The sequence below is a fragment of the Spironucleus salmonicida genome, chromosome 1, assembly GCF_000497125.1.
Source record: "Spironucleus salmonicida strain ATCC 50377 chromosome 1, whole genome shotgun sequence".
Taxonomy (NCBI): Eukaryota; Fornicata; order Diplomonadida; family Hexamitidae; genus Spironucleus; species Spironucleus salmonicida.
In genome coordinates this window covers 422,206-436,358 of record NC_090596.1, presented here as the reverse complement: position 1 = coordinate 436,358, position 14,153 = coordinate 422,206, and the positions used below count along the sequence as shown (strand labels likewise).

At 26.6% G+C, this 14,153-nt stretch overlaps 11 protein-coding genes across 11 annotated transcripts; 7 read left to right on the top strand and 4 right to left on the bottom strand. All coding sequences in view use genetic code 6, as the record gives it.

Annotated features, from left to right (window-relative positions):
* Positions 1–18: 18 nt before the first annotated feature.
* On the bottom strand, positions 19–675 carry SS50377_20241 (SPEF1-like protein; the record flags this gene model as incomplete). The annotated part of the gene is made up of 1 exon (XM_067904186.1): positions 19–675. The coding sequence occupies one exon, from the start codon at positions 673–675 to the stop codon at positions 19–21; it is 657 nt and encodes a 218-aa protein (XP_067767668.1).
* A 42-nt stretch (positions 676–717) lies between these two features.
* Positions 718–1,329, bottom strand: SS50377_20240 (uncharacterized protein; the record flags this gene model as incomplete). Its single annotated transcript, XM_067904185.1, has 1 exon — positions 718–1,329. One exon carries the CDS (start codon positions 1,327–1,329, stop codon positions 718–720), a length of 612 nt encoding a protein of 203 aa, XP_067767667.1.
* A 909-nt stretch (positions 1,330–2,238) lies between these two features.
* SS50377_20239 (Myb-like DNA-binding domain-containing protein) lies at positions 2,239–2,892 on the top strand (the record flags this gene model as incomplete). The annotated part of the gene is made up of 1 exon (XM_067904184.1): positions 2,239–2,892. One exon carries the CDS (start codon positions 2,239–2,241, stop codon positions 2,890–2,892), a length of 654 nt encoding a protein of 217 aa, XP_067767666.1.
* A 182-nt stretch (positions 2,893–3,074) lies between these two features.
* SS50377_20238 (Vacuolar ATP synthase subunit E) lies at positions 3,075–3,677 on the bottom strand (the record flags this gene model as incomplete). Its single annotated transcript, XM_067904183.1, has 1 exon — positions 3,075–3,677. One exon carries the CDS (start codon positions 3,675–3,677, stop codon positions 3,075–3,077), a length of 603 nt encoding a protein of 200 aa, XP_067767665.1.
* A 71-nt stretch (positions 3,678–3,748) lies between these two features.
* SS50377_20237 (uncharacterized protein) lies at positions 3,749–4,090 on the top strand (the record flags this gene model as incomplete). The annotated part of the gene is made up of 1 exon (XM_067904182.1): positions 3,749–4,090. One exon carries the CDS (start codon positions 3,749–3,751, stop codon positions 4,088–4,090), a length of 342 nt encoding a protein of 113 aa, XP_067767664.1.
* A 76-nt stretch (positions 4,091–4,166) lies between these two features.
* On the top strand, positions 4,167–4,469 carry SS50377_20236 (uncharacterized protein; the record flags this gene model as incomplete). Its single annotated transcript, XM_067904181.1, has 1 exon — positions 4,167–4,469. The coding sequence occupies one exon, from the start codon at positions 4,167–4,169 to the stop codon at positions 4,467–4,469; it is 303 nt and encodes a 100-aa protein (XP_067767663.1).
* A 36-nt stretch (positions 4,470–4,505) lies between these two features.
* Positions 4,506–8,861, top strand: SS50377_20235 (uncharacterized protein; the record flags this gene model as incomplete). The annotated part of the gene is made up of 1 exon (XM_067904180.1): positions 4,506–8,861. The coding sequence occupies one exon, from the start codon at positions 4,506–4,508 to the stop codon at positions 8,859–8,861; it is 4,356 nt and encodes a 1,451-aa protein (XP_067767662.1).
* A 22-nt stretch (positions 8,862–8,883) lies between these two features.
* On the bottom strand, positions 8,884–9,654 carry SS50377_20234 (uncharacterized protein; the record flags this gene model as incomplete). The annotated part of the gene is made up of 1 exon (XM_067904179.1): positions 8,884–9,654. The coding sequence occupies one exon, from the start codon at positions 9,652–9,654 to the stop codon at positions 8,884–8,886; it is 771 nt and encodes a 256-aa protein (XP_067767661.1).
* A 101-nt stretch (positions 9,655–9,755) lies between these two features.
* SS50377_20233 (Bromodomain-containing protein) lies at positions 9,756–10,310 on the top strand (the record flags this gene model as incomplete). The annotated part of the gene is made up of 1 exon (XM_067904178.1): positions 9,756–10,310. The coding sequence occupies one exon, from the start codon at positions 9,756–9,758 to the stop codon at positions 10,308–10,310; it is 555 nt and encodes a 184-aa protein (XP_067767660.1).
* Positions 10,311–10,358: 48 nt separating this feature from the next.
* On the top strand, positions 10,359–10,844 carry SS50377_20232 (uncharacterized protein; the record flags this gene model as incomplete). Its single annotated transcript, XM_067904177.1, has 1 exon — positions 10,359–10,844. One exon carries the CDS (start codon positions 10,359–10,361, stop codon positions 10,842–10,844), a length of 486 nt encoding a protein of 161 aa, XP_067767659.1.
* An 800-nt stretch (positions 10,845–11,644) lies between these two features.
* SS50377_20231 (DNA helicase) lies at positions 11,645–13,585 on the top strand (the record flags this gene model as incomplete). Its single annotated transcript, XM_067904176.1, has 1 exon — positions 11,645–13,585. The coding sequence occupies one exon, from the start codon at positions 11,645–11,647 to the stop codon at positions 13,583–13,585; it is 1,941 nt and encodes a 646-aa protein (XP_067767658.1).
* Positions 13,586–14,153: the final 568 nt, after the last annotated feature.

Sequence of the window (14,153 nt, the reverse complement as noted above, 5' to 3'; positions counted from 1 at the left end):
ATAATATTACGTATCATCTCAAAGTTTTCCCTGCAATACTTCAATTTTCTACTCCAATGCTTTATTTTTGCCGTCTTTGAGCCTAATCAGCTGTTGAAGCTTATCTATTTTGTCTTCCAAAAGTTTATTATCATCTTATAATTCAGCAATTCTTCTGTCTTTGTATTCACACTGTTAGCATTCATTAGAGTGCATACCTGGTTGTTTAATATCCTTTACATTTTTTCCTATAACTTCAACAAAAAGATCATCATCCGATAGATTCTTATCCTACTTATTTAGTAAATTACCGTCTTGCTTACTTCCCTTTTTATCTTCATCTGCCCTAGATAGCCCTTCTATTTTTTTCTTTATCATGTATAGAAACATTTCAATTTTTCCAGGTATGGAGGCGGCTAATTCTTCCATTTCCTTTGGTTCTAGCTTAGCTTTCAATTTCGAGAGAACTTTAGTCTATAATACTTACCAGTTTGTCAATTTGTTCTTTGTTGAGGTCGCTGGCTGATAATTGTGAACCTCCACTAAATTTGGCATGAAACAATGTATGACTTTCGCTGCTAATACAGCATCTGAAAAATCGCGGTGTATATGTGTTGATGGACGTGGAAGATTGAGCTAATTAATCCAAGCATATACTTCTTGTTATTATTAAGATTAAATTTAACTTAGCGGCATTGTTAGATATTTGCGATAATATAATAAAAATACATAATAAACTCACATTTAATCAAATAAAAATTATTTAATTTACTGGTCTTCAATTTAGTTAATTTGATCTATTAAAACAGCTTTGACTGGAGCAAATACGTCTGATTTAACCTAAATTATAACAGCCAATATTCTTGGTAGCCAGGATTGAAAGTTTTCGTATTTCTAGTATTAGCAGACCTACTCCACATTATCTCTAAAAATATTTAAGAATTAATCAGTAAGAAACTTCGCTTCCGGAGTATTAATATCGTTTAATTATTGAATCATATCTACTGCACATTAAAATGATGAGTTTAGTAGTTTAAGAAGTAAAAGTTTCGCCGGATTTTTGATGCTATCGATACGATATGGTCCAAAAATCGCATCAAAATTTTACTTTTTTGCTGCAATTTGAGTAAGAAAGTTTATTTAATTAAGGATCTACAATAATCCAGTAAATTAATTGTCCTCGCTTCCATTATACTCTTTATTTATTAAAAATATGCAAGAAGTACTTATCATTTCATCTATAAGTAGCTTGCTAGACACAATTTTAGATAAAGATTATTCAATTTGTTAACTATGGTAATTTTATGCTAAACTGGTTTATTTCTTATTTTAAAACAGTTTTATCTTCATTTTTGGTTATTATAAAGATTAGAAAATAGGAAAATAACCGTTCTATGTAGAAAAGAATGTTTAATCTTTTATCCATTTTTAAACTAGTTTATCTAAATTTTTTAACGATAATTGAATATAATCTAGTTCAAATTAATGAAATTATAGAAAAACTTAAAAAAATTGAATATGACGATCATTTTCTATTAAAAATTGAATGAACTCATGGTATTTCATTAACTCTAAGTAGACTTTTTATGTAATAGAAGAGATAGAATCTTCTAATTATTTGTAATCTGTTTAAACCCTGAGTTTTTGAAATTAATCTTTATAAATACTCATTTCTTTCTTACCTAAGATATTTAATAGAAATGATTCAATTGAATTTATAAAATGTATTAAAAAAATTTCAAATTTTTATTGCTCATTTTCAATTGGAAGTTCTTTATAGTGCTACTAAATATGGCAAATATGGGGTAAATGAGTAAGAACTTATTCAAAGTTTTATTCTGACACGAAAGAACATTATTCCATAATATCATTTGGTAAAGTAGAATTTTTAATCACATTTTAAACCTCGACCAATGCATTAATATTTAAGCTAAACTATTATGATTGGTGGATAAGCTATTGATTGTGATCCACTAATTTTTTAGTTGAACAGTAAAGCTAAGACTAAACAGTAAGTAAATTTTATAATTACTTCTCAAATGCATCTTCCTATAGTTTTAAAAAGTTTATAGTAGATAGATATTCGTCTATATCAATATTTTAAACTAAGGTGGCAATACTACTTTATACTTAAGTAAGATTCATCATAATTTTTAGGTAATATATGGATAATTAATATATAATTACATTATCATCGTCTTAAAAATGTTAATATCTATAAATATATAATCAATACTAAAAATTATAATTACTTATTAAATGGATAAAACAAAGTGGACAGAAGAACAAAAGAAAGCATTGCTATCTCTAGTTAAAATAAACATCAAGCAATCAGGTGGAATCGAGTGGAGTGAAGTTGCATAACAGCTACCATTCACCAAATAATAATGTTAGGTTCAATTTAATAATTTACGACGAAGAGATTCTTCTGTAAAAAATGATGACATTCTTAGTTAAAGAAGAAACCACTAATGGTCAAAGGAAGAAGAAGAAATACTAATAAAGATGGCAGAATTATATGGTAAAAATTGGGAAACTATTGCTAACAATTTCTTCCCTTCATTAACACCATAAAAATTGAAAAATAAATATGCGTAAATTTTAAAATCATAAGAAGCTTCAGAACAGTCTATATCATCGTACACTTATTAAAGACCAGTTCATCATGAACTAATTATAGACAAATAACCTGGTCCTGTAGAATTAATCAACTCTTTACCTAACATTAATTTATCATCATATATGAACTAAGGCACAAGTCAATCAATAAATACAAAATAAGCACTGTATAATATAGAACTAAGCTAGAACTAATTATAAATTATTGATTTTAACTTACTAAGAAATATAAATGATATTTCAATTATTGATTCTGCCAGACTTTTCATGCTTGATTCTGCACGAGGATAGTGAACAAATTCAATACTATATCACTATAATAATTTATTCTTAATTTAAGTTTAAATATATTTAGTTTATATCTTTATCTAATAAGGTTATAGTGTTAAGCCTTTTTCTTTATAATAGAAAACTAAACTAATTATCTTCAATCAACTTAATGCTGAAAATAATTTTAATATAAAAATAGAAATTCCTCACCACAATAAACTAGCTTCCTCAAAAAGAATAGAATTTGCCTCAGGTGCTTTACCTTTATATGCCAGCATAACTCTCTTAGCAATAGTATTTTCGATAAAAACATTACAATTTCTGTTATAAATAATACAGCCTCCTTTTGAATCTTCAGAAAGTTCTTTTTCGAATTTTTTACACTCAATATTATTTGTTTTTAAGAATTTTTTAATTTCCTCAAATTAATCAGATTTACATTGAACTTGGCACTCTTTAATATCTAAAATTCCACAAGCTTGTAAAGCTAATTTACTTACAGCCTAAGCGGTGCATTTTTTGCTGGCAGCTTCAAGCGCTTTCTGTAAAACAACTTAGATTACTTTATCTTTTTCTTGTAATACAGAAAAACGTGACGAACCTAAAGTAGAGGAAGCAGCAACCTACTGTTCTGTGCGAAGTTACTTCTACTTCTGTTAGAATTATTAACGAGCCTTGTTGGTCTCGCTCAAAAGTAGTTACTATGCTGCTAGATCAGCTTACTATTTGGATTTTTCATGCAATTCTGTGATTCTTGTGGTAGAATCTTACTGCATGAATTCAACCATACGCTAAATTTTCTGTTGCATTTGGTGGATTTGATGGGGAAGGAAAGACTGAAAATACGATTTATATATAACAATAAGGTGTAACATCCGAAATGAATGGAAAGGTTTTAAACTTTTCATAATTAAGGTACATGAATTAAGAAGAAGAAATAGAACTTTAACTCACTAGTAATTTTTATAGGTCGGGAATGTTCAAATCACTTCATTACTAAAGATAACAATGTACCTCATTTAAATAAACGAAGGAATATAACACGAAAAATAAACCATACATAAATCAGCGCAAAACAGCTATAGAAAGCTTATAATTTTATTCTTATGAGAATAGAGTTAAGTGTGCACAATTAAAATCAAAATAATATCTTTCAGTTAATACAAAAAAATCAAAAGATTTTGATTTTGATCTTTGGGATATTATGTTCGAAGAAACATGAGCCTTAGTAAGCATATTGATATCTGAGTTCGGTTGGAATATTGTATAATTTATATATTAAATTATATATATTAAAAATGTATAGAGTACAACAAAATAATAAGCCACTGCAGAACTTCTAAATTAAATAAGGCCTATATTATAATCAAGTTATTATAATTGGATAAGTAAAATCTCTTAATTATGGGTGTTAGGATTTTAATATTCCAATTATTGAAAATAGTGCAGTAAGTTTTAAGTATGTTCCTAAATATATTTCTTCACACCGACTAAATATATGTGATACTAATTTAAAAAGCTTATAAATGGAAGCCAGCAGTTAATAAACTAATCTTGTCGTTGATTAATTATGGGAATAATTAGCTTTAGATTTCAAGTGAAATATAATATTTTATATTAAATAATATACCGTCAAAATGAGATTACTTATTGTGTTATAAGATGAATCGTAAACAGTTGAATATTCGTACGATGCTACTCTATAATCACATTTAGAAGATATTCCCGATTAATTTCGCTATCATCCATTTTTTATATCATATAATTCATGTTAATAGCTTTAGCCTAGAGTTTAGTTTTAAGATAACGCGTTTCATTTTATTTTTAATATGTAAAGTGTCAATTCGTGCAATTATATTTCAAAGATAGTCAACTAAATTGATTCGGATTTAGCTAATTTGCCACATTAAATTGATTTTTATTAACTTACCGTGTTAACAAATAGTTTATTCACATTTGAATAATAAGGGTAGTAATTAACTCTTTTAATCAATGTATAATTAATAGATAATTTTTCAATAGATGAGCACCTTTTAATTTAATCTTTCCTATCAACACTAAATTCTAAAAATAATCTTTTTCTTGTTTCTAAAGAATAGCTTAATTTCGCATAAACACAGCTTGCCAACGGTAAATAAATTTAACTACAGTTAACGCCAAATTTTTGTGATGGTGAACCAGAAACTCTTAAGTAGTTGTTTCCAAACATGTACCAGACACTTCGAACATTACTAACAAATACTTTTTTACCTATTTAAAGTACTGAAGTTCCAATTCATAAAAATAAAACGCTTTATTGCCCTCCGATAGCTAGAATTATAGATGCAACTAATAATTTATCAGATATTTTTGAGCTAGGGCAATCACCGACTAGTTCCTGCTCGAGGCTTAATGGCTCATTTCTAGGTATCATAATAGACTCTATTAACTATTTAATTAAAGATGAATAAAATAGTCTGCCGTAAGTTTTTAAGCAGCTTCTTCAAAACTGCCAAATATAAATAAGTCTAGATGACAGTTAGCCAGAAAACGTTACTAGTGCATAGGAGCATATAATATAAGATTTTTTATAGTAGAGAATTGACTTCACCACGGGAGGTGGGGATTCTGGTGCATTTTTGGATGCTCCAGGAAATGTTATTCCTATTGCACACTTTTTGCTAGCTGAATAAAGTCCAGATCATAGAGAATTTATCATGACAGTGTAAGAAGTTTGGATAAGACTATGTCTTAAAGGTGCACCGCCAAGTTCCGTTTTATAAGTATAAGAATATTATAATGATTGTCCATCAGTATTGGTTGATAATACTATGCTTATTCTATAAATATCATCTGTTACTAGTTCTAGAGATGATTTTCTAGGACAAACTGGAGATTAATACTAGTTATAATAGAATGATTTAGTAGATGCTATAGATTCGAATTAAACTGATACTTACTTCTATTGTCCAAAGCGGAGTATATTTAAAAATTATTAGGACCCTAGCTTTAACAGCTGCTTAGATCACTCTGATATATCTATTAATTCGGATATATCATTACCTACATCAACAATAGGATAGTATCAAGGTAAAAAAGTGTATAAAATTCCTTATCATCTTATTCACGCTAGCGAAATATTTGAATTTTTAGGCTTTAATGTGTCACCAGGGGAACGTACTAACTTTTGTCAGAATAATTTTTTAGATTTTTTATTTGGAAGCACAATTTCGTCTATTCTATTATCGTTCTCATTATACTTTAAAAGTATATATAGTTATATTTTAAGTACAGATTTAGCCTATAGTTCATCTAAGCTCAAACTTCTATCAAGAGATCCTAATTTTGAAAGATATAAAGTTAGTAATTTATTTTATGAATAAAATTCAAATACCCAAAGTTTTTAGCAATATAAAGAATTTAGTGTTGATATTCTTAATTACTTATTATCAACTAATAAAGTGAATATCGATATGGTAAATAAATCCATTTCTTAGATAGATTATTCTAACACATATGGGCGAGCAATGATACGAAAATATAAATTTTCTAACTAAGATATATAGAATAAACTGAATATTATCTAAGATACTTTTTATTAAAAGTATAGTAGTAATTTAAAATAATCAAGTTCTTAATAAAATGATTTATTAAAATAAATTGCAGAAAAAAATGATATATTTGAAAATTAATATAAGTATTAATCATTTGATTAATAGTCATAACCATATTAAGATAATTAAGCAGATTTTTTCAAAATTTTTTATAACATTAATATTAAAAATATTCATGATAATAACTATTTTAAGTAGGAAATCGATGATCAAATTATAATTGCTCCTAGACTAGAATCAGATAAAAATAATTTTTATGTTTAATTTATGGAAGTTGGGTTATAATAACAAAAAGTTAACACATTATTTCCTTAACAAATTACAATAAATGGTATTAGTATTCTTAATAAATAATTAAATCGTAAAGAATGTAATCTTATACTTGATATTGGGTTTGTTCCTATTTCATTTAGATTTGAATTATATTTATATTACATACAAGTTTACCCGATAATTATTTCTTAATTACGGGATAAACTTACTGAGTTCCTTATGGCCGATTATTAATTTGAAAGATAAAATCTACCCTTTGAAGAAAATAAATTATTCCATAATTATTTGCATAATAAAAATTTTAGAAAAAGTTCATATTTCTTAATTCCCTTTATCTGGACATAACTTAACTTCAAAAAAATAATATTAACTAAAAAATTAGATAATAAAGATATAGTAATGATTTCAAGAGATCAATAGTCAAATTCATTAATATTAGTGCTTCGTATAATTTCATATGACAATCAGTTATAATCTTTTGAACTCCCAAAATTTACTAATATTTTCGATAGTCTTATTCAAGATTTTATCTCCCCCTCACTAAAATAGGAGTTTGATAATATATTTAACAATTAATATGAAAATATAAAGTAAAATATAAATTTCAAGTTTGAAAATGTTTAGCATATATTTGACATGTTAGTGTAAAAGTTATCATTAGATAAATATATGAAATTGTTGAATGTAGGAAGATGTTTTTAGAAATATTTATCTCCTATTATTTCATCTGAAACAATTATAAAAATTCCTAGACATTATGCTTTACTGAAGAATAATTATTTACAAAGCTCATATAAATTTATCTAAGAATTATTGTAGTGTACATTATCTAATATGAATGTAAACTCGGCAGTAAAGAAACATTTACATAGATTTTTAAATACTTGTTCGGTTTTATCAGTTGGATTCAATTCAAAAACACAAGTTTATGCATCAAGCAGTAAATCTAGTGGGGAAGTAACATAATAAGGAAAACTATCAATTTGCCTTGATCTGACATCTCCTATTTATCATGTAAAATAATATTAAATGGTCGAACCTGAAAAAGTAAAAGATAAGGATAGTGCCATCCAAAGGTTATAATACTTCAATCCAAGTATTAAATTACAGGACGAAATTTAACTTTTTTCACAAATATAAAAATCAAAAGGCTTTTATACATTTGCAATTGATGATAATTTTTATTTTGGATTACTATAAGTGCCTTAGGATATATTCTTATCCGAATTTAGCTCAGAAATTTTCAATAGATCTTAATATGCAGCTAATGCATAGTGCTTTATATCAGATTATGATCTTTTTCTACATAATATCTACCTCATAATTGAAATGAATGAAAAGAACGTCAAACTTTACTCTGCAACCTCCAAACAATAATATATTTAAACCGAGTTAATTGAAATTCTAACACTTATTTAAAACGAAAAGAATCTACAAAATATTACGCTTCATGCTCTTAGATTAGCATTAAAAGATATTTCTTGCATATTCCATCATAATCTACGTTGTTATGCTCATTTATAAAGTTTTGTTTATCTTTCATTTACAGAATAAGCAAAATCGCTAGAATTTATATATTGTTTATTAAAAAAAGTTTAAAATCTACCTATAACATTATCAAAGTTATTTAATAACAAATTTGGCTCCTCCTTAACAAATAATAGCCTATTTTCTTCTACAAATATTTTACTAATTGGGCCAGGTGAGGAATAATAATTACCAGAGGCTATATAGCCACTTATCAAAATGATGTAATATTTATCTGAAAACTAAATACCTTTTGAAGACTATTAAAATAATTCTGTTGATATTTTCACTCCAGTTACATTTATTTCATTGCGGAAATTTACCATGGTCACTGATTTGGAGTCAGAATAAGCAAACAAACTTAAGTATGAGCAAATGTATGAATAATTAGTGGATTAAATTACATAGAATGAGTTTACGGAGTCTGGAAGCTCTATATCAATAGCAGAACCAAGTTTTTATGGCACAATGATGGTTATTTCAACTAATATTAATCATTGGAATACATGCCTAAAAATTAGAGATTAAGAAAGTATAGAAAAATCTGCACCATAGTGGATTGATCATGTTATTGAAAAATTCATTTAATCAATGAAGTGATTTTTTAATTAAAAAATTATTCTCACTTTCCAAAAAACTTCTTGGCGATTTAAGGATTAAGCTTTATGATTTACCTAGCCTCATCGTCACTTTATGCATTACTTATTAAATATGCAAAATTCACAAACTCTGTTATATGCTATCTTTTAATCAATACCTGTGCAAATTATGGGAGAGGTCTACGGTCTATCGACAATTGATCAGATAGCTACTATTTTACTTAGTGCATTTCGTCTTAAATATCGTATTCATCTTCAGCTCTTCTGGAACTATGCAATTTAAGAAGAAATACTTTTTCTTCAGCTGAAATATATTAGCTCAATTACAAAGCCTATGCTTTAGTATATCTGATAGCTGCTAAATAGATTCTTTATGTTCCGCTGGAAACTAAAGATTAAACATCTTCACTAGTTGAAATCCAAGGAATTTAACTAGTAGGTGGTGCGTCTTAAACAACGTCATTTGCTCCAATAGAAATTCTTTTTTAGATTTCATCCAACTAACAAATTCTAAAAAATTATGATTTTAGATAACTAGCATTTGAAGCTTTGATTAGATTATCATGCAATATTTAATAAGATGTAAAAATTGATTTATCAAGATCAAACTAATGATAAGTATCTTGACGGAAAGTATCTTAATTCTAAGCTCTATCAAAGCCCAAAGCGTATACTCTAAGTTCAATAATAATAGAATTTGATACATCAGCATAATAATTATATTGTTCGTTAAGTGTATTATCATCTTATTGTTGATATTAATGTGTATCGGAAAAATCATGCGATTATTCCATTCAAAAGAAAAAGGAAAAGATGTATTATATTCAATATAAATATTTTTTATTTAAGTCAAAATTATATATTTACAATTTATATTTATTAACTATATATAAAAATGGAGAATACCAAATCTCATACTTATTTAGGTGCTACTCCGGTGATAGGGTAAACAAGGCGTAACATATTGTAAGCTTTACAGGCTTGTATTAATTCAAGAGGATCCGCATCATTATTTTCAACACCATTCGACTTTTCATAACATTAAAATTATCCATAGTCTCAAATGGATTTTTCAACCTTATTTAATTTAGTTCTTGCAAATTAGATTCAAACAGTGTAATAATTTTTACGCCTTGCCAGAGATATCTTTGATTAAGCATAATATTTAGAAAAGTAATACTAGTCTGCAGTAAATGATGCAGAGAAATCGTTAATGCGAGAACTCAGAAAATCAGAATAATTCTAGTCTATTTTTTATGCTAATTATCGTGAACTTTGCAGTTTATAAGATCTCAAGCCTAGACCTATTACCAAAAGTAGCGTTTAAAACAGGTGGTAAGTTCTTTTTAAGGCAAATGACGATTAGAAGGAAATGAATAAGCTCCTAGAGGAAGGTGTCAGAACAAGAGATGGAAAAATTGAAATTGACCTTCGTTCAATTATTTAATGATATTTGAAATTAATATACATTATATATACATTCGATTTAACCGCATAAATGTCTTCCTACGATAAAAATGATATAAGATAAGCATTTTAAGTTTTAGATAGAAGAATTTAACCGAAAACCCAAAAATCTAAAGATGTTGGACCTGGATCATATAATATACCTAGCACATTATTTAATAAGGCCTAGGTTGTACCAAAAATATTTTCTAGAACTAAACGATATATTGATTAAGTAGTAAATGACAATCAATCTGTTCCACCAAATTAATATAGCATATAAAAAATTAAATCTGTTCCAATGACTATTAATAACTTAGATAGATCAGATAAATTATATATGAAATAATTTGGAGTATCAAACGATATCTCACCTGGGTGTCAAACATATAATGTTAAAAATATTAACCGAAGATACCCATCCTGGAGGCTTTATTAAAGTGATAAAGTTTAGAAAGACAAGGTTTAATATGATATATTTAGAGGCCCTGGTTGTCATGACCATTGGGAAACTGGATTCAACTTCATAACAAAGTGAGTTATATCTGTATATAATATTAATTTTTTAGATATATGAATGTACTGTACACCAAGTAGAAAACATAAAAGGTTAAAAAATGGATAGATGCTCTACTGTTAATAAAAAATAATACACTTTATATAAAAGATGTATCTACGTAAAAAATAGTAGCTAGCTTTTAATATGAAGAAAAAAACTTGAAGGACGATATCATTACCACCACTTTGTTCTTAATTTAACTGTAAGATGAGCTATAAATATCGAAAATAAAACTATCTAATGCAAAGTCTAAACATAATATTATTGTAGGTGACTTGATCTAACAAACATAACCAAAAAATTAACTACATATTATAGAACAGTAAGATATTACTTCAACAATAAGTATAGAACCTCCATAAAAAAATTGTAAACCGATTTAAAACTCTTTATATATCGAAAAATATAATAGATAACTTGATGATTCTATAAATTTTCTTACTTGTAAATAATAAATTATATTCCCAGTTTAAAGGAACGAAATAAAGTCATATTTAGAACTACTTAAAAAATATAACAACTTTGAAGCAGTGAATACACTCAATGATATTTTTTTAGCAAATTTGCAATAAATCTCTTGTGAGTTGCTTTATAATTTAATAGAAATCGCGAATACGTTAGAATATTTTCAGGGAAACTTTTTCTACTATCCAAAGAATAAATATTAAACTGAAAACGCAATAGAAGCGAGGTTAAAGCTTTAATTCGAAACTTAAATAAAATTTAGTAAAAATGATTTAATCGCTGTTATAGTTAATATTAGTTAATTTGAATAATAAATGCATTTATTTATACTTGATAGTTATGAAAAAAGTAACTCGCTAGAAGTGTGGTTATTGCCATTCAGCAAGTTAAACCCAAAACTTTTTGATATTTATAATAAAAATGGAAAAAAATTATCATTCATTCATCTTAGTAAATTTTAACTTATGCTCTAATATTTTAATTAACTCACTGACACGATTTAAAGATAGAATTTCAATTAATTTAGCTTAAACTTTTTAAAGAATTTAGCTGCTATATATAATAAAAATTTATCAAAAGACATATAATTATAGAATTTTGAGTATCAAATACATGATTTTTAAATTCCAAGCAAATCAAGTGTATAACTAAATGATTATTAATACAAAGCTTTTAAAACTGTTATTGATTCATATGTATAAGAAAATAGTTATTAGACATTGTTTTTAATTCGAGGAGTTTTTGGATCCGGAAAATCTCAAACTCTTGTTAATTTAATTTAGCACTTGTATTATCTATTTGGTGACGAATTTAAAATCTTAGTCACTGCTATTACCAATACTGCAATTGATAATATTTTAGCAAGATTATCAGTTACAGATATTCCATAACGGCTATTTTAAAGGTTAGGCTCAAATTTAGCAAACAAAAATCTCTCTGACTATTAAAGAGATACTTTTAATCCATCATGTTTTGCTTCATTTGTTACCTGCTCAAGTATTTCTAAATGTTAATGCTAATAATTTGATTTAGTTATTGTAGATGAAGCAAGTTAAATGAAAGAGTTTGAATATATTTATATTTCAAGTTTAGTTTAATCACATAAAATCATACTATGTGGAGATCCAGCATAATTACCCCCTATTTCTTCAATTTAAAGTATTGAAAAATCAATTTTTTAAAGATTTATAGAAGCTGGAATGGAGGTTATATCTCTTTGGGAATAATATAGATGCAATAAACATATCTCAGCACTATCTTCTATGTTTTTTTATAATGGAAATGTTGTTACTAATATTGATCCTTATTTAATTATATTATAACAAAAATTACTTGATTATTAGTTTGAAAAAGAGGACTACGATAAAAATCTTCCAGCTAGTTCCAATAAGATAAAAATAAAGCATAATTTTAAGAATAATTTTGGTATTATGCCTCCAGTAGCGACCTTTCACTTAAAATCACAAGATGAAAAATGTAATCAATCAAGAGTAAATAAAATAGAAGCATATTCTATTAAAGATTTTATAGTATATTTATTGAATTCAAGTTAATTTCTACTAATATAAATTGGTGTCATCACACCATATCGTGCATAGTCTGACTTTCTTCGAGAAATGCTTCCCGAGGGTATTTTAGTATCAACTGTTGATGCATTTTAAGGGGATGAGAGATAAATTATTATTTTTTCACATGTAAAAACGGAAAATAGCGGGATTGACTCATTTGTTGAAAATGGATGTAGAGTAAATGTTGCACTAAGTCGTGCTTAGTATTCATTTATTGTATTCAAAGGCCAATCATGTACAAATGGATATTGGGGTAAATTTTAAAAATATTCAGAAAAAAATAATTGGATTTTTGCATCTATTTAAGAATTTTAGACATGGTAGGCGTAGTTTAGTAACTCTGAGTATGAAGAAATCTATGAACTAATGGATAAGCCAACATTCGTAATAACGAAACCCTAACCTGTAATATTAACAGAAAATAAAGAGTAAATTAAATCTAAATTTAAAAAAGTACTGAAGTTCTAAAAAGAAGATCCAGATAGGAAAAATTGGAGTAGTTGGACAAAACCAGTAGAAGAGAAATAAGTAACCATCTAAGATATAGAAGTAATTACTCTTGATAAATGCTTAGAACTATTAAACTATAATTTTTAACATCGATAATTAGAATTAAAGCTTCTTCCATGTGATAATTATAAAGATATATTAAAATCATTAATTGAATTTAATAAATCTCACTAGTGATTGAAAAATTTTCCTACTATTTAACATATTTAGTCTTAATTCATTTATTTTTCACCTTTAGAATTTGTAGATTTACTATTATTGTATGATTCATTTTAAACCTTATATTTCTACTCTTTTTTCACTAATTGTTAAATCTCTTTACTTAAAAAAGTTTTCTCCTATGCTAAAAAATATTCCATATGCTCAGCATATATAAATCGTGTATCATAAACTGCTATCTATCCAGGTGATGTCACTCTAAATAATTTTTTATCACTCATTTTTGCTTAGTATTTCACTGTATATAATAATATCATATTTATTAGTTTTTTCAAAAAACTATAAACTTGCATACATCAGTCCAAACTTTGCATGTTATCTTGGATAATGATTCATTCAATATCTTACATGATAGTAGACATTGTACTGTCTAATGCTGTCTGAATTGGATGAAATGATTGACTATAACTTCCCCTTTGACTTGGCTACCATTGAACAGATTAATCTATTGAATAATCATATAAATTCATTTTTTAAGTTTAAATTGAGCCATTTCTAGAGTTTATCTGTGCCCTTACGAATAACT